At 42.3% G+C, this 20,000-nt stretch overlaps 1 protein-coding gene and 1 long non-coding RNA gene across 2 annotated transcripts in view; one reads left to right on the forward strand and one right to left on the reverse strand.

Annotated features, from left to right (window-relative positions):
* Window positions 1-20,000, forward strand: part of TPGS2 (tubulin polyglutamylase complex subunit 2) — a 61,442-nt gene that overhangs the window by 13,608 nt on the left and 27,834 nt on the right. The window contains exon 2 of the mRNA XM_055559340.1: window positions 5,472-5,551. Coding sequence (XP_055415315.1) covers window positions 5,472-5,551 — 80 coding nt within the window. The remainder of the gene's footprint in view (window positions 1-5,471; window positions 5,552-20,000) is intronic.
* Window positions 646-18,575, reverse strand: LOC129636065 (uncharacterized). Its single transcript, XR_008706609.1, has 3 exons — window positions 18,287-18,575; window positions 16,509-16,719; window positions 646-719 (listed from the first exon to the last, which is right to left on the reverse strand). It is a non-coding gene; the product is annotated as an uncharacterized LOC129636065 (long non-coding RNA).

A 20,000-nucleotide genomic window follows, 5' to 3' on the forward strand; every position in this document is an offset into this window, starting at 1 on the left:
CTCACAAAACCCAACTATTTGCTATTTCCCAAAACATAACTAAAGCAAATAAATTAAAACATATTTAAAATGAAGAGATAGATACATGTTTCTGGTGTCTCACAACTGTCCACAAGTCTCAGTGATTCATTAGAAGAACTCACAAGACTCAGACAGGACTCCCAGCTATAGTTTATTATATCAATCAGTTGGACTCTGGAAATCTGACCTTTAACATATCAGGTGGTATCCAGAGGAAGCCGTGTATCAGCTTCTGAAGTTTTCCCACAGGTGAGTGGTCACATAGAGTACACTCCTTCCTCAAGTGGTGAAATGCTACAATATGTGTGCAGTGTTTCTGCCCAGGGAAGCTGCCCTACGACCCAAATTCTAGGGGTTTTATTGGGGGCCACTCATGTAGGCAAAACAATAAGCCTTTTGTTGTTACCAACCCTTTCGCGTTGGGCACCAAAAAGGGTCTTCCTGCCCAGTATCATTAGAGCCAGTAGGATGAGACCAAGTTTGGTCAGAAGCAAAGGGAAGTTTTATTTGATCAAAGAATGGAAAGGAGCCAGCTCACACTCTAGAGTATAACTCTTTGCCACAGCCAGGGGTGGGGCTGCTTTGTAGGGTTCTTGTTGGGGAGGGTGAGTGGAGTACTCACCAGGCTGCACCACTTTGCTGTTTAGATCTCAGTGCTGGTTGCACCCTCTCTGTAGAGGTCTAAAGTCCATGGGGCCCTGGAAGAGTCCAATGCGCCTTAGCAACTTGGAGACTCAGACACACTTAGTAACCAAACAACAAACTACTTCAAAAGTGGCAATTGAATTTTTTTGGACTCTTTGTATCTTCTGTTTAGAATTTGCCCCAACTGCACAGTTTGATAAGGGGTAACCTAGATAGCATATTAAAAAGCAGAGACATTACTTTGCCAACAAAGGTCCATCTAGTCAAGGCTATGGTTTTTCCAGTAGTCATGTATGGATGTGAGAGTTAGACTGTGAAGAAAGCTGAGCACTGAAGAGTTGATGCTTGTGAACTGTGGTGTTGGAGAAGACTCTTGAGAGTCCCTTGGACTGCAAGGAGATCCAACCAGTCCATTCTAAAGGAGATCAGCCCTGGGTGTTCTTTGGAAGAAATGATGCTAAAACTGAAACTCCAGTACTTTGGCCACCTCATGCGAAGAGTTAACTCATTGGAAAAGACCCTGATGCTGGGAGGGATTTCGGGGCAGGAGGAGAAGGGGACGACAGAGGATGAGATGGCTGGATGGCATCACCGACTCAATGGACATGAGTTTGAGTGAACTCAGAGATGGTGATGAACAGGGAGGCCTGGCGTGCTGCGATTCATGGGGTTGCACAGAGTCGGACACGACTGAGCGACTGAACTGAACTGAACTGAACTGAATGATTATATAATAACAATGCATCTTGCTCAAGGACATTTTTCTTCTTCTTAACAAGAACCTTCTGACTAATCTTAAGGTGTATGTTGTGAGAGTGGATCTGGTAAGACCTTTCTATTGTTAGTTCTAATCTTGTTCATTTAAAATGTATGTTGTGGGAATGGCTCTGATAAAAGTATTTAAGGCCTTGATAAGAGTAGCAAGTGAAACCCTCTCTCCCCCTTCTGATGTCTATGTCAGAAGCTTTTTCTGTCCTTTTTCACTATATAATAAAACTTCTGCCACACAAAAGCTTTGAGTGATCAAGCCTGGTACCTGATCCCTGAAGCTAAATCTTCTTCTTTGGAGATCACAAATCCAGCATCATTCACTGTTAGCTATCATCTTGGGGGCTCTGCAGATGACACCACCCTTATGGCAGAAAGCAGAGAGGAACTAAAATACCTCTTGATGAAAGTGAAAGAGGAGAGTGAAAAAGCTAGATTAAAACTCAACATTCAAAAAACTAAAATCATGGCATCTGGTCCCATCACTTCATGACAAATAGATGGGGAAACAGTGACAGACTTTATTTTCCTGGGCTCCAAAATCACTGCAGATGGTGACTGCAGCCTTGAAATTAAAAGACGCTTGCTCCTTGGAAGAAAAGCTATGACAACCCTAGACAGCATATTAAAAAGCAGAAACATTACTTTACTGACAAAGGTGTATATAGTCAAAGCTGTTGTTTTTCCAGTAGTCATATGTGGATGTGAGAGTTGGACCAAAAAGAAAGCTGAGTGCCGAAGAATTGATGCTTTTGAACAATGGTGTTGGATAAGACTCTTGAGAGTCCCTTGGACAGCAAGGAGATCAAACCAGTCAATCCTAAAGGAAATCATTCCTGAATATTCATTTTTAGGACTGATGCTGAAGCTGAAGCTGCAATACTTTGGCCACCTGATGCGAGGAACTGACTCATTGGAAAAGACCCTGATGCTTGGAAAGAATGAAGGCAGGAGGAGAAGGGAATGACAGAGGATGAGATGGTTGGATGGCATCACCGACTCAATGAACATGAGTTTGAGCAAGGTCCAGGAGTTGGTGATGGACAGGAAAGCAAAGAGTCAGACACAACTGAGCATCTGAACTGAGTCAGATACTACTTCTCATGTCACATATTATTAATAATAAACCATACACAACTTGTTATTGCTATTATTTCTAAATATCCTCATGATTTTTTGGTTATCTGTGTTATTATGATTTATAATAAATATATATTTAGACTTTGTCACTGTTTCAGGCACAGAGTTCCTAAAACCCCTGAAATTTCCTAAGTGATAAAAGAAGTTGCCTTTTGTTAATGAGGTGACTAGAAAGCCCTTGGGTAACCTAAAGATGGGTCCAGGTCCCAAGGGAACCAACCAGGATTAACGGGTTGGAACTTTCACTCCCCCATCTGATTTACATGGAGGGAAGAGAGTCTGGAGGTTGAGTCATTTGCCAATGGCCAATTATATAGTCAAGCATGCCTGTGCAATGAAGCCTCCATAAAAAACCAAAAGAGTGCAGGGAGTTTCCAATCTGGTTAACCAGAAGCTTCCTCATGCCACTGTGCCAGGCCCCAAACTCAGCAAGGACAGAAGCCCCTTTGTTCAGGACCCAGCCCTACACATCTTATCTCCCTGTTGATCTGTAATATCCTTTAAAATAAACCAGTATTCCAGTGAGTAAATGGGTTTCCTGAATTCTGTGAGCCCCTGTATCAAACTCATCAAACCCAAGGGAAGGATCATAGGAACTCCTAATTTATAGCCAATCCGTCAGAAGCACAGATAACAACCTGGACCTGCAGTTAACATCCGAAGTAAGGGCAGGCTTATGGGAATGAGCTCTTGTGGGATCTGAGGCTTTCTCCTTGTAGAGTCAGGATTGAGTTGAATTGTAGAACACTCAGCTGGTGTCTGAGAATTACTTGGTGGTGTGAAGAAAACTTTCCCTCATGTTGGAATTAACTACTAAGAGAAAACAGTAGGCTTGGTACCTGCACCTGTGGTCAGAGATTTAGTTCTGTGAAATAATTAATGTAATATATCTGAACCTGTTGCCTTATCTTTAAAATAATGATGCCTGCTTCACATGATTGTTGAGTCAGTGAGATAACTCATATCAGTTCCCAGAAATACAGCATTATACAAATGGAATTTATTGTGTGGCCCTGTCTTCCTCACCCCCAGTATCTCCTCCTTCTCAGTGCTGAAGTATTGGATAGCAGAGTCTCTGCAGTGGGCACTTCCTAAGCAACTTGTTATATGAAAGTTTTTAATGTCAGCATGTTGAACAGTTGTCCTATCCTGGAGATGTACAAAGATTAAAAATGATATGTTGTCATCTGTGCTACATCACAGCAGTTCTGTCTGGGCCTGTAGCCCTTCCACATAGGTCTGTTACAAGCTGAAGAATGGTGTGCTTGTGTCTCTCTCAGCCTACTTACTGATAGTGTTGCTGTTGGCTAGGAATACCTGAGGTACTCACCTAGGCCTATACTACTTGGATGAGCCCCACAGAGATTTCCCAGATTGAAGCTGATGTTGTGGTTGGACCAAATATTGTGGCTTTTGTTATGACTGAAGATATACCTCAGCAGCAACCATCGTGGAACCTTGAAAAAACATTTTTTTATTATACACAGGTCCTAGAGGGTACATGGTATGCCCACAGCCACACAGCCAGATAGCTGGGGGTGAGTGAGCAGATCTGGGTCTTTGCTTTTATTAGAGCCCCAGAATTGTGTGTCTAGGGTTTTGCAGGTTTACACTTTATTGGCGGACTTAAAACTTAAGAGGGGGAATTAGGACATCTGAAGGGAAAAGGTGGCTCATTCAAGTAGTCAGTTATCCAGGTTACCCAGGGCTTTCTAAAAGGGGAACTTTGTGAGTTGGGGGTGGCATCATTCCTCATCTAGTTGTTTAGTTAGTATCTGTATCATACAACTGGCAATTTGTTTATTCAAGATGGATGTATTTGAAATGGATGCCTCAGCAAAACTTAATGTCAGGTACTTACATTATGTGTGTGTCCTCTTGTAGCCCTAGGCATTAGATTGCACTGTGAGTATAGTCAGATGGCATCCCTATGTAACCAGCTGTGTTGTGGGCCAAGAATTCTGTATTCTTCGGTCTTAACTGCAGGTGGAGTAGTGGGTTGCCAAGACTAATTAAAGCTAGACTATGCATTTGTGTAGGATAATTGCTTTAATGGGCTATGCCAGGGGGCATGTAGTGACTTTTGAACATATTCTTCATTTTTCAACTAGACCCATACTTGGAGTCAGAGGATTGGCTTTGTGTTTTAACCTCTCAACCTCGGTGTCCTTGCTGTAAAGTTGAATAATGGCATTTATTATCTACTGTCTTAGTTTTGGTGAACAGTGCCAAATGAGACTACCCTTAAAGGGATAAAACAGTGTCTTCCATCCTAACCAGTCAGGGGCATAACAAGGACTCACCCCAGGTCAAATGGCTTGAAGCTCACTGGTTTTCTACCACAGTACCGTGCTTCCCAACACATTAGAAAGAACCTTGAACAGAAGGCAGAAGAAAAATTGTGTATATGGTACTTTTTACTTTTCCAAAGTATCTTCATTTCCATTTCCTCTTCTGTTTCTTCATTCCTGTTTTTGCTTCACTTATTGAGGAAAGTATTATTGTAATTCTTGTCTTACTGGATGCAGAAGGAAGTGAACACTCATCTGAGGTCACACAGCTGGTAAATGCATAAAGCATGAATAGGACGGTGGAGTCCCGATTTCTCATCTAGTGTATCGGGCTGTTGCTGCATCCCAAGATTTGACTCTTCTGAAAACCTGAGGAAAACTTTGATATGTGGAAAGGATACTGGCACAATTATCACTAGAAGACTACATGGTCTTAGCTTATGGGACTGACTGCTTTTGAGGGACCAGCTGCTTTTATTACAGGGGTAACAAATGCTCCTCAGAGGGATCTGGTATTCCTAGAGCAGACTTCAACAGTTCATCAACCTTTCTGGTAGAAATATGTGAGAATGGACCAACTACTCTACTCTCTGCTTCCTCTTCCAGAATCATCCCCAGGTGTGACAGAGGTGACCATCATAGAAAAGCCACCTGCTGAACGTCATATGATTTCTTCATGGGAACAAGTAAGTGTCAACCTGTTGAATCCTCACCTCCCAACAAAGAGTGGTCAACTTAAATGCCCCTGAGAAGGAAAGACTGGACAGGAGACTTTTTCTTATCTCAGGTCACAGCCTTCAAGTTAGAGTTCATCTTTCTCTCTGTTTCTGTTCAGGGCTTTTAATGCTCCCTTCCATTCCATGCCATCTCCCCAACGCGGAGCATCTCCTCTGAGCCTGTCTTAAAGAGGCAGTGGAACATTTGAAGGTGTATATATATACAGCAAAGCTGAAAATCCAGCAAGGAAAGAAGGAATTAAATATTCATAAGCATGCTGGGCAGAACGTGGTTAACTGTTGCAGAGAAGTACTAACCAGATTAATAGAGAATGCTTTTCAGCCCTCCTCTGAACTTTCATTCATTCAATTATTTAGTAAAAGATTTAAGCTCCTAAAATGGGCCAGGCATTGTGCTTGATGTTGAGTCCTAGAGATTCAGGGGTAATCAATAAAGAACACAGTTTCCTACCTCTTGATCTTGTCTGAGACATAGTATAAGTCATCCCAAGTATAATTACAAAGCAGATGAAGCTCTGTGAAAGAAAGGTTAAGGGAGCATTGTCAGGAGGCCTGACCTAGTCTGGAGGTTGAGGAATATTTTTCCCAAAGAAGTTATGAGAAGTTGTTAACCAGATAGATGAGATATGTGAAGAAGATGCTTTGAGCCTGTGTGAAGGCTTCAAGATAGGAAGGATTACATTTTTGAGAGCATAAAGAGGGTCCGTGTGGCTAGAGCACAGGAGAATGAAGGAGAGAGGCAGACAAGGACCAGGACATGCAGGGCTTCTCAGATCATCAGGATTTTGTTCTTTACATTTACCAAGGGAAGCCACTGAAATGTTTTAAGTAGAGAAGTCAGATTTCTGTTTTGGAAAATAACTGTGGCTGTGTAGCAAGCAGCAAATGGATCTGACTAGGGAGCACAAGGTCACCTTTTCACTGAGTGCGTGCTGCTGCCATATCAGGTAAATTATTTCATTTAATCCTCATAATAACCCTGGCAAGATCAGTGTCCATATATCTGTGTTATAAATGAAAAATCTGAGGGTCAGAGAGGTCAAAGAATTAGTCCTGGGCCACATAGCTACCAAGTAGCAGAGCCTGTATTGTCTGCCTCTAAGCACATGCCCTTTCTGCTCTACCAGACTACCCCTCCTATGGAAGGCAACACTATGGCAGCCTTGCCCTCGCCAGCCAAGCAGCCCCCAGGAATGTGGGCATGGTCAGTCCCTGCTAAGAGCTCCCACCCTCCCAGGGCTGAGCAGTGGCTTCACTGGCATACCAGTAGTTGCTAATTAAGGTTTCTCTCCATGACCTCTGCTCAGCAGCACCTCAGCTCTTAGCATGGACTCACTCAGCTTCCACTCCCATTTTTACTCACAGTACCTAAGAGAAAACGAAATTCCAGAGCAATGTCTACTGTTAAGCTCTTACTAGCTGATGGTGCTGGCACAGCTGTGGCTATGCCAGCCAGGCCTGTAGACTTTGTGGATTACATCCCTTCTTATTCTTAAAAGGTTTGAGTCAGGCCTTTAGGGAAAACTGCCTTGGGACTCTGTAAGAATGAGAACCTCAAGTTTTTCTATCTCCTGAAGAGAGGATTCCTAGCTTAGAAACCCAGGTTCATAGGTCAAGATGGGAGGATGAGAGGACAGGAATGCATTTTCTGGGGTGGAACACCATTAAAGCTGTGTCATTATGTCACTTTATTGAGGTAGTTTTTGAGGCATTGTCTTCCTGTGTTTTATACCGGATACTTCCCAGAATTCTCTAAGATGACTTGGTGCATTTGTTCCAGTTTTACTTATGATATCGTGGTTTATTCATTTGTAGCATGCCTTCCATGACTGCTTTTTATATCTAGCGAAACTGGGAACTAATCTGCCTCCTGGACAATGCAACTTTTGGGGGTTCCCACTTAGCTTAGACTGATATTGAGGAGAATACAGTTGTAGAGCTGGATAAATAGCCATCAGCAGACTGGAAGAATTAAAGGATATGCATGAAAGAAATAGATTTTTAACTAACTGAGATAGCCAATAGAACATCTTCTTCAGACATATTGAGTTGGGGAAAGTTTTACAGTAACTGCAGCACACAGGCCCAGTAGCTCTGAGGCAGGTGGAATCTTCCCAGACAAGGGTTGAACCTATGTCCTTTGCATTGGCAGGCAGATTCTTAACTACCGGACCATCAGGGAAGTCCCTGGGTTTTTTTGTTGTCGTTGTAGTTATTGAGTTGTGTGAGCTCTTTGTATATTTTGGAAATTAAGCCCTTGTTAGTCGCAGCATTTGCAAATATTTGCTCCCAGTTTGTACCTAAGTTGTCTTTTCCTTTTGTTTATGGTATTCTTTGCTATGCAAAAGCTTTAATTTTGATTAGGTCTCATTTATTTTTGCCTTGGGATACCTCAGAAAACATTGGTATGATTTATATCAGAGAATGTTTTGCCTATATTCTCTTCTAGGAGTTTTGTGATGTCGTGTCTTATAGTTTTAAGTCAGTAACCCATTTTGAGTTATTTTTGTGTATGATCTGAGGGTGTCTCCTAACTTCACAGATTTACATGCAGCTGGTTGTTCCACTTCTCCAACACCACTTGCTGAAGAGACTATCTTTCCCCATTTTATATTCTTGCCTCCTTTATCAAAGATTAATTATCTATAGGTGTGCAGTTTATTTCTGGGATCTCTATACTATTCCATTGATCCATATGTCTGTCTGTTTTTATACCAGTCTCACACTGCTTTGATTACTGTAGCTTTTTAGTATTGTCTGAAGCAAAGAAATAGATGAAAACAACAGAATGGGAAAGACTACAGATCTCTTCAAGAAAATTAGAGATACCAAGGGAACACTTCATGCAAAGATGGGCTCGATAAAGTACAGAAATGGTATGGACCTAACAGAAGCAGAAGATATTAAGAAGAGGTGGCAAGAATACACAGAAGAACTGTACAAAAAAGATCTTCACGACCCAGATAATCACAATGGTGTGATCACTCACCTAGAGCCAGATATCCTGGAATGTGAAGTCAAGTGGGCCTTAGAAAGCATCACTACGAACAAAGCTAGTGGAGGTGATGGAATTCCAGTTGAGCTCTTTCAAATCCTGAAAGATGATGCTGTGAAAGTGCTGCACTCAATATGCCAGCAAATTTGGAAAACTCAGCAGTGGCCACAGGACTGGAAAAGATCAGTTTTCATTCCAATCCCAAAGAAAGGCAATGCCAAAGAATGCTCAAACTACTGCACAATTGCACTCATCTCACACACTAGTAAAGTAATGCTCAAAATTCTCCAAGCTAGGCTTCAGCAATATGTGAACCGTGAACTTCCAGATGTTCAAGCTGGTTTTAGAAAAGGCAGAGGAACCAGTGATCAAATTGCCAACATCCGCTGGATCGTGGAAAAAACAAAAGAGTTCCAGAAAAAATCTATTTTTGCTTTATTGACTATGCCAAAGCCTTTGACTGTGTGGATCACAATAAACTGGAAAATTCTGACAGAGATGGGAATACCAGACCACCTGATCTGCCCCTTGAGAAACCTGTGTGCAGGTCAGGAAGCAACAGAACTGGACATGGGACAACAGACTGGTTCCAAATAGGAAAAGGAGTACGTCTATTGTCACCCTGCTTGTTTAACTTATATGCAGAGTACATCATGAGAAACACTGGGCTAGAAAAAGCACAAGCTGGAATCAAGGTTGCTGGGAGAAATATCAATAACCTCAGATATGCAGATGACACCACCCTTATGGCAGAAAGTGAAGAGGAACTAAAAAGCCTCTTGATGAAAGTGAAAGAGGAGAGTGAAAAAGTTGGCTTAAAGCTCAACATTCAGAAAATGAAGATCATGGCATCTGGTCCCATCACTTCATGGGAAATAGATGGAGAAACAGTGGAAACAGTAGCTGACTTTATTTTTCTGGGCTCCAAAATCACTGCAGATGGTGATTGCAGCCATGAAATTAAAAGATGCTTAGTCCTTGGAAGGAAAGTTATGACCAACCTAGATAGCATATTCAAAAGCAGAGACATTACTTTGCCAACAAAGGTCCGTCTAGTCAAGGCTATGGTTTTTCCTGTGGTCATGTATGGATGTGAGAGTTGGACTGTGAAGAAAGCTGAGCACTGAAGAATTGATGCTTTTGAACTGTGGTGTTGGAGAAGACTCTTGAGAGTCCCTTGGACTGCAAGGAGATCCAACCAGTCCATCCTAAAGGAGATCAGTCCTGGGTGTTCATTGGAAGGACTGATGCTGAAGCTGAAACTCCAATACTTTGGGCACCTCATGTGAAGAGTTGACTCATTGGAAAAGACTCTGATGCTGGGAGGGATTGGGGGCAGGAGGAGAAGGGGACAACAGAGGATGAGATGGCTAGATGGCATCACCGACTCGATGGACATGAGTTTGAGTGAACTCTAGGAGTTGGTGATGGACAGGGAGGCCTGGCGTGCTGTGATTCATGGGGTCGCAAAGAGTTGGACATGACTGAGCGACTGAACTGAACTGAAGTCTAGAAAGGTTATGCCTCCTGCTTTGTTCTTTTTCCCTAGGATTGCTTTGGCAATTCTGAATCTTTTATGGTTCCATATAAATTTTAGAAGTGTTTGTTCTTGTTCTGTATAAAACATTTTGGGTAATTTGATAGCGATCAGATTGGATCTGTGGATTGCACTTGGGTAGTATAGCCATTCTAACCATATTAATTCTTCTAAACCAAGAGCATGGGATAGCTTTCCAGTTTTTTGAATCATCTTCAGTTTCCTTGACTAATGTTTTGTAGTTCTCAGCATATAAGTCTTTCACTTTCTTGATGAGGTTATACCTAAGTTTTTTTTTTTTTTTTTTGGATGTGACTTTCAAAGGGACTGTTTACATTCCTTTCTCTGGTATTTCATTGTCTGTTTAAAGAAATGCAGCTGATTCCTGTGTCCTGCTACCTTGCTGAATTTATTAATTCGGGTCTTGTTTTGTGTGGTCTTTAGGGTTTTCTGTATATAGTATCATGCCATCTGCATATAACGACAATTTTATCCCTCCCTTACCAATTTGAAATGGGCTTCCCAGGTGGCAGTAGTGGTAAAGAACCCACCTGCCAGCACAAGATGTGAGAGATGCAGGTTCAATCCTTGGGTCAGGAAGATTCTCTGGAGGAGGGCATGGCAACCCACTCCAGTATTCTAGCCTGGAGAATCCCATGGACAGAGGAGCCAGGCAGGCTACAGTCCATAGAGTCGCACAGAGTCAGACATGACTGAAGTGACTTAGCAAGCACCAGTTTGAATTTTAATTCTTTTCCTTGTCTGATTGCTCTGGCTAGGACTTCCAATACTGTGTTGAATAGAAGTAGTGAGAATAGGAATCCTTGTCTTCTTCCTGAATTTAGTGGGAATGCTTTCAGGTTTTCACTGTTGAGTATCGTACTAGCTGTGGGTTTGTCGTAAATAGCTTTATTATGTTGAAATATGTTCCCTCTGTACCCACTTTGGTAAGAATTTTTATCATGAATGGATATTTAGTTTCACTGAATGCTTTTTTTCATCTATTGAGATGACTGTGTGGTTTTTGTCTTTCCTTTTGCTGTGTAGTGTATCACATTGATTCATTTGTGTGTGGTGAACCATCCTTGTATGATTTAATCCTTGGATGAACCCAGCTTTGTTGTGGTATATGATCTTTTTTATGTATTACTGGATCTGGTTTGCTAATATTTTGTTGAGAATTTTTGCATTTATATTCATCAAAGATATTGGCTTATAATTTTCTCTTCTTTTTGTACTGCCTTTGTCTGGTTTTGATATCAGATGATGGTGACTTCCTAGAATGTCTTTGGAGTGTTCCTACCTCTTCAATCTTTTGGCAGTTTGAGAAGTATCTGTGTAAGTTCTTCCTCGCATGTTTGGTAAAATTCGCCTGTGAAACCATCTGGCCCTGGACTTTCTTGTTGGGAGTTTTTTGTTGTTGTTGTTAATTACAGATTCTATTTCACTTCTAGTGATTGGTCTGTTCAAGTTACCTATTTCCTCTTCATTCAGTTTTGGTGGGCTATGTGTTTCTAGAAAGTTGTCCGTTTTTTCTAGGTTGCCAAATTTGTTGACATAATGGTGTTCATATAATTGGCATATAATTGTTCTCTTATAGTTTTTTTGTCTTTCTGATGTATCATTTCTTATTTTGACTATTTGAATCTTCTCTCTTCTCTTCTTGTGAGCCTGGCCAGATATTTGTCAGTTTTGTTTAAACTTTCAGAGAACCAGCTCTTTGGTTCTCTTTCTATTGACTTTTTTCTATTGTTTTTTAATCTCTATTTCCTCTCTGATATTTATTATTTCCTTCCTTCTGCCAACTTTAAGTTTTGTTTGTTCTTCTTTAACTAGTTCTTTTAGGTGGTGGATTAGGTTGTTTGAGATTTTTCTTGTTTCTTAAAGTCCTGTATTGATATGAAATTTCCTCTAAGAACTGCTTTTGCTGCATCCCATAGATCTTGTATAGTTTTTCATTGTCATTTGCTTCAAGGTATTTTTAAAAATTTCTTCTTTAATTGTTGACCTCTCGGTTTTTAAATAGCATATTGTTTAGTCTCTGTATAACTTTTTTTTTCTCATTTCTTTTTCTGTGGTTGAGTTCTGGTTTCATACCATTGTGGTCAGAAAAGATACTTCAAATAATTTCTGTACTCTTAAATTTGTTGAACCTTCTTTTGTGCCCTAGGGTGTGATCAGTCCTAGAGAATGTTCTATGTGCACTTGAAAAGAATGTGTATTCTGCTTTTTTTTTAATGTAATGTCCTGGAAATATAAATTAAGTCTAACTGTTCTATTTTGTCATTTAGGATCTCTCTTACCTTGTTGATTTTCTGCCTCAAAGATCTGTCCATTGATGTGAGTGGGGTGTTAAAGTTCCATACTATTATTGTATTCCCATCAACTTCTCCCTTTACATCTGTTAGTATTTTTATGTATTTCGGTGCTTCTATATTGGGTGTTTGGGCACTAAAATTACTGCAGATGGTGACTATAGCCATGAAATTATACGATGATTTCTTCTTGGCAGGAAAGCTGTGACAAACCTAGACATTGTGTGACAAAACAAAGACATCACTTTGCTGACAAAGGGCCATATAGTCAAGGCTGCAGTCTTTGCAGTGGTCATGGACAGATGTGAGAGCTGGACAGTAAAGAAGGCAGAACGCTGAGGAATTGATGCTTTCAAACTGTGGTGCTGGAGAAGACTCTTTCAGAGCCCCTTGGACAGCAAGGCGATCAAAACAGTTAATCTTAAAGGAAATCAACCCTGAATGGTCTTTGGGAGGACTGATGCTAAAGCTGAAGCTCCATTACTTGGGCCGCCTGAGGCAAACAGCTGATTCATTGGAAAAGACCCTGATGCTGCGAAGGATTGAAGGCAGAAGAGGGTGACGGAGGATGAGATGGTTGGATGGCGTCACTGATTCATTGGACATGAACTTGGGCAAACTCTGGGAGATGGTGAGGGACAGAGAAGCCTGGTGTGCTGCAGTCTGGGGAGTCACGAAGAGTCAGACACAACTTGGCAACTGAGCAGCAGCATCATATTGGGTGTGCAAGGAGTCGGGCACGACTGAACATGAGCATACAGTACATATGTTGGGTACACATATGTGAACGAGTATAATATCCGATCCTTGTATCAATCCTTTTATCTTAATGTAGTGTCTGTCTTTATCTTTCTTTGTAGCCTTTGATCTAAAGTCTATTTTGCCTGATAGGAGTTTTATGACCCTCGCTTTCTTGTAATTTCCATTTGCATGAAATGTCTTTTTTCTTCCCCTCACTTCAATCTGTGTTTGTTCTTTGCCCTAAAGTGGGTCTCTTGCGGACAGCATATTGTAGTCTCTTGTTTTTTTATTTAATATGCCACTCTATGTCTTTTGACTGGAGCACTTAGCCCATTGACATTTAAGATAGTTATTGATAGATATGTTTTTATTGCCATATTAAACCGTATTTTAATGTTTTTATATTTTATATTTTCTTGATTTTATATTTCTTTGTCCCCTTCTGTTTTTTCTTTTGTAGTTTTATGATTTTCTTTTGTTTTACACTTATGTTCTCTTCTCTTTGGTTTTTGTGAATGCATTGTATGTTTTTGCTTTGTAGTTACCCTGTTTTCAAGTTTGTTAAGTCCTTCTTGTACTTACTTGCCTTAAACTTATAGTCATATAGACTCAAACACATTCTTGGAAAAAAAAAATCTACATTTTCTTACTCTTATTTCCCCCATTTTATGATTTTGATCCTCTTTTACGTCCTCATATTCATCATTTTGCTGTTCATTGTGTTTATCACTTTCACGGAAATTTAATTTATTTTTTAAATCAGTGTACTGGCTTATTTAAGTGATTTACTCTTTCCTTAGATTCTTACTACTTTCTCTATTTAGAGAAAATCTTCTAATATTCCATTTTGGATAGGTTTAGTATTGCTATATTCTTTGAATTTTTGCTTATCTGAGAAATCCTTAATCTCTCTTTCTATTCTAAATGATAATCCTGTTGGGCAGAGGATTCTAGATTGCCGATTTTTCCCTTTCAGGACTTTGAATATATCTTGCCCCACTCCCTTTTGGCCTGCAGCTGTTTCTGTAGAGAAATCAGCTGGTAGCCTTATTGGGGTTCCCTTATAATTAACTCTTTGTTTTTCTCTTGCTGCCTTTAGAATTGTCCCTTTAACTTTGGCCATTTTTATTATCTCTTGGTGTAGGTCTGTTTGCATTTACCTTGTTTGGGACCCTCTATACTTCTTGTACCTGGATACAGTTTCCTTCTTTATGTTTGGGATGTTTTCAGTCAGTTTGTTCAAATACATTTTCAATCCCCTTTTCTTTATCTTCTCCTTTTGGGATTCCTATTATGTGTACATTGGCATGCTTCATATTATCCCATAGGTCTCTTATATTGCTTTCATTTTTTTTAAATTTGGCTTTCTGTCTGCTGTTCTGACTGGTTGATTTCCATTATTCTATCTCCCAGATCATTTATTCATTCGTATGCATTTTTCATTCAGCTTTTCATTACCTTTAGCTCAGGTTTTGTCTCAGTGAATGAATTTTGTAATTTTTCTTGGCTCCTCCTTATAGTTTCTAGTTTCCTTTTACAGTAATCTGCATTTCTCTCAATAGTCATTCTTAACTTCTTCAGTATTTTTATTATCTCCTTTTTGAACTCATTGTCTATTAGAATGAAGAGGTCTGTTTCATTGCTTGTTCCTTCAGGGGAATTCTCTTGATCTTTTATTCAAGAGTGGTCCTCTACTTCATTTTGCTTATATTTGTCTTGCTATATGAGTTTGCTGCTGCTAAGTCGCTTCAGTCATGTCCGACTCTTTGTGACCCCATAGATGGCAGCCCACCAGGCTCCGCCGTCCCTGGGATTCTCCAGGCAAGAACACTGGAGTGGGTTGCCATTTCCTTCTCCAATGTATATAAGTTTAGGAGGAACAATTATCTGTTGTGGTCTTGGAGGGCTATTTTTAAGGAGGAGCATCCCTATGTAGCCTGTGTAGGTTTAATATTTTTTTATGTGAGAGCTGTTTTTGGTGTTGATTCCTGTTGCCTCTTTCCTCAGTGTATGCCGGCCGCTGTCCCTTTGATAGGAGGAGTGACTGGTGTTGTGGCGGCCAGAGCCTGCCCTGGTTATTGGTCAGGGCTTCCTCCTTGCTCTGTGGTTGTCGCTGCCCTGTTGGGAGCTGGGTCTGTTCTCTCGCTGTTGGAGTAGAAGCCCCCAGATCCATTTTTGAGCTTTGGCGGGCGGTAGATGGAATTGGAGCACTCGCACTGGGAGAAGAGCCAGAGCTGCTCCCCCATGAGTGTGCTTTGTTGTGTCACCTGTCACCTGTTCTGCCGCCTTACAAAGTACACTGTTGCTGGCACTGCCCTGGGCCCCATCTCAACCTTGGGAATGCCAGCAACCGGCCCTGGTGCCCCCCGGGCATTGTTTCCACAGGACCACCAGCGCAGATCAACCAGGGTCAGGTTCCAGGACCACATTCATCACTTATCTGGAGCACAGCGGAAGCTACAAAGGCAGCCCAGCCCCGTCCGCAAGTGCACATGCCCACAAAGCCTGTGACTGCTGAGGTCACACCCGTTCCAGCCATGGACACACCCAGTGTCTACTCTGAGGTCCTACCAGCACTGAATTTATAAAGCCAGGGGCAGAGGTGTAAGACTGTGGCTTGCACAACCACAGGGTTAGATTTCAGCCCTACTTCCCAAGTTTCATGGCTTCTAAGGCTCAGCTATGGTTTTAGCCCCACCTTGGCAAGTGGGCAACCTGCTGGCATTTACTCCCACCACCCCCAAGATGGTGACTGGGCCACAAGAGCCTTTGGAGGCGGGAGCCCCTGAGGCAGCAGCTGGGAAGACATGTTCTCACAGGGCCCGCAGATGCGGGGCCAGTACACAGAGAAAGAGGCTATGATGTCAGCCTCGCCCCCTACTTCATCCTCCACATAACAGTGGTACTTTGCTTCTGTTGCCCACCTGGGTTTCTTCTGTGAACACCCCCGGCTGCAGCTATACCACGCTCCAGCCCTTTCAGGCTATCTCTGCACAGCCAACAGCAGTCTCCTTCCTGCATCCGTTCTCTACCCCCAAACTTCCAGTGCCAGCCCCACTCACACCAGCAGACCTGCATCTCAGGCTGGGACGCACAGGGCAGTGGTGCGGGCCCTCTGCAAGTCTTTCTCTGTGCTGCCTGTCGCAGCCTGATTGCTGGGTTCCCCTCTGAGCCTCTGAAGCTCACTCTCTGTCCCAGCTCCTCTCCCTGCTGCTTAAGTGGTTTCATCCTGTGGGAACCTTTCCTCTTCCCCCCACACTCCCCCCACCAGGGGTGCAGGTCCCATCCTGCTCCCTCTCCTCTTTTCTTTTTTCTTACCCGGTTACATGGGGCTCTTTCATGTCCTTTCAGGGGTTTGAGGTCTTCTGGTAGTGTTCAGCAGGGGTTCTTTGAGAACTGTTCCATTTGTAGATGTATTTTTGATGTACTTGTGGGAGGAGGTGAGTTCCACATCCTTTTACTCTGCCGTCTTGTTTGGAGTTAGTGTTACAGAAAGATTCATCCACTTCTAATATTTCATGATTCTTTGCTGCAAATGTAGGAAGAAAAGGTTAAAACTAAAGCCTAAATGGCTATCTGTACCTGCTGCAATCTCCTAAAATTAGAGGAAAAAAAAAGGACAACTCTTTTTATTTTAATGCTTTTCACCATTTTTTTGTTGTTGTTCTTTAAACAACAGTTTCAATCTGCTTGATTTTGTGCAGTTTCATGATTCACATTCCCTTTGCCTGCAAGCTGCCTTTTATAATGATGGTAGTTAGTGAAATGTCTGCACCAAGCTTTTCATCTTTTGCGCACTGTGAAGGTATCTGCCTCTTAATTCTCATAGCATCCCAGGGTCAGGAGAGTTCTGTTTTTAAACATTTCAGTGACATTTCATAGGTCCAGAGTACAGTACAATTCTTGATTGGTTAGACTTTTCAATTTCCAGATAAAAATTCAATTTACTAATGGTGAAACTATGGCCCAGGAGACCAAACAGTTTGGCAGAACATCGTCCCCTCTCTTTTTAGCCTCATTTTTTCTACAGTCTTCAGGGTGCATTCTGAACCTTCTTGCAGATGTGTCCCTCACATGCCCCTGCTCTGAATGCATTGTAAGCATCCCGGATGGGAGAGAGCAGCCTGCAACACCCTGTCATCATGGTCCCTCACACTGAGTGCTCGCTCTTCCCCCATAGTTCTTCTGTGACAGGTAAGTCCCCCTCCCGCTCTCCAGTGCCTCCCTTCCTCCATCCAGACCAGCAGCTGCCTGAGAGGATCTTCCCCATCTCTTCAAAACTAAGAACAAAAATAAAACTTTCAACCTTACGTGTATTTTGAGAGGGAGACTGACAGTTGTGTGGAGAAAGAGTGGCTGCCTCTCCTCTGAGTCTTCAGCAACTCAGCTCTGTCCCCAAACTTGGATACCCCAGCCACCTAGACAACAGGTTCCAGTTAACCAGGCCTTCCCCCTCTCCTTAGGAAGGAGTTTGAGAATGTACTGGAGAGTTCTCTGGGATCTCACCCCATCCTTCCTCAGCCCTTCCGGGTTCTCTCCTCCCAGAGAAGAGTTTCAGTAGGTGCCGGCGTCCTCCCTGCCTGAGGTTTCCAGTTAGGTCTCAGTGCTCCGCATCAATGCCCATTTGGGCAGCCCTTCCTCTTTTTTTGTTGCACATGGACTCATAGGAGCCTGCCCACTGCAGATAAGCACCTATGGAAACAATGATTTCCATGTTCTGGCTGTGGCTCTTTGCTGAACTGATCCTCCATCCCCGGCCGCCCCCACCCCCTGGTGAAGTGGCCTCTGAAAGACAGGGAAAGATAGGGCACAGGAGAAGTACAGCAAGTGATCAGGAGGCCATAGACAGGCTCAGGCAGTGTTCAGGAAGGCTCCAGGAATCAAGCTGATGACTCCCAAAACATTAGAGTGGCTCAGTCTGTCCAGGTGATGAAGCAGTAACACAGCTTGTAGTGGACTTTGTAGCAGCACTTAAAGAAATTATTGTAAATAGCCTCCTCAGGAGGCGGGAAAAAAAATCAGAAGTTGGGAATTATGTAACCGAGTCATCACTGGGATACAGGGAGATTGCAGTCCCTTGGGGATGCCACTCTTACTTCACACACTGGTCAGCAGTCATTCTCCCTTCTTGACTTTCTCTCGGATCTTCTCGCATCCTTACACTTTGACTGCCATTTGCTTTCTGCCAGTCCTCCTCTTTCCCCTTCTTTTTCATCCCCTAAAAATAGAGACTGACCCTAAATCTGGCAAGAGAACCCTTCTGAAGTGAGTAGATTTTCCCTGCAGAAGAGCAGTCTCTTCCCACATTGTGCAGGAGAGAAATGAAAATAGCACTATCTCTGAGTTACTGGCCAGGGCATAGGAGCCACCCAAATGTGATGCCCCTGCAGCTCAGCCCCATGTCCACAGAACATATTTATCGCCTCCCACAGCCAGCCTCTGCCATGTGAAATCAGTTGACATCTGCAGGCTCTTTCATGTTTTTCTCCTTCATCTGCCCTCACTGAAGCACCTGGAGACTTCAGTTACTCAGCCAAGCATGAAGAGAGAAAGCAGTGATAATTAGGTCGGTCTTCTATATCACACTGCACATGATAAAGCGCTCTTAAAATAATGATGTAATTAATAAATTTATTAACAAAATTAAAAAAAAATGTTTTAAGTAAAAATAAAAGTGGCTTCCGCGCTAGAAGCCGCACTCAGAAGGAAGGGCTGGAAGTACTGCAGGAGCCGCCACTTGGGCTGCCAGGCGGTAAGGTCCGCAGCAAGGAGGCGGCACAGCTGAGGCCACAGTGATTTCCATGAAAACGAGAAAGCATGTTTACTGTCTTTTTGAACTTGGTCTGCTTGACATTTGCATATTTATGTGAGTATTTGAGATGTTTTAAACACTTTATTTCTGGAGAAGGCAATGGCACCCCACTCCAGTACTCTAGCCTGGAAAATCCCATGGACGGAGGAGACTGGTAGGTTGCAGTCCATGGGACCGCTAAGTTGGACAGGACTGAGCGACTTCACTTTCGCTTTTCACTTTCATGCATTGGAGAAGGAAATGGCAACCCACTCCAGTGTTCTTGCCTGGAGAATCCCAGGGATGGGGCAGCCTGGTGGGCTGCCATCTATGGGGTCACACAGAGTCGGACACGACTGAGGTGACTTAGCAGCAGTAGCAGCAGCAAACACTTTATTTCACTGTTTGTTTGGTTTTTTTTTTTTTTCTATTTTTATGAATTTTGAGTAATTTTTAAAAATACTAGTATAAAATAATACCAAAATTTATTTTTTGAGTGAAATAAATACTGTGTCTTATAATCACTACAGCTGAAATTCTCCAGCATAACTTAAAGGTGATCAGTGCCCCCAGACCTTCTCAGCTGGGATCTTACGGAATCTGGGTTGAGAAGTAGTTTCCTTATGTCCACCACTAGATGGCACTGGTGACCAGCATCTCATAGTGGATGCTGACCTTTGCGGATGACAGAAGGAGCAAGAACTTTGTCAGAATACTAATAACTATTGACTTCCTGTACTAGGGTGCCATGGGTCAGGGGAAAGGTATTTTGCATGCACACTTTTCTCTAAGAAAGCACAAACAGTGTGCAATACTGGAGGCATTAGGAGAAAGCAGTAAACTCGAAATAACTTACTAAGCAGGAAAAAAAATGTTCAGTGCAAGAAGTCAGAGAATTCTTTATGTTACCCATCTCTGAAATTGAGAATTTGATGGTGAAGAGAGAAAAAACAAATAAAAACGATCAGAATGCGTGTTTTAGTTCTTAGATCAAGAAAATGAAAATCCTGTTTCTTTAA

Source organism: Bubalus kerabau, chromosome 21 (genome assembly GCF_029407905.1).
Source record: "Bubalus kerabau isolate K-KA32 ecotype Philippines breed swamp buffalo chromosome 21, PCC_UOA_SB_1v2, whole genome shotgun sequence".
NCBI classification, from domain to species: domain Eukaryota; kingdom Metazoa; phylum Chordata; class Mammalia; order Artiodactyla; family Bovidae; genus Bubalus; species Bubalus kerabau.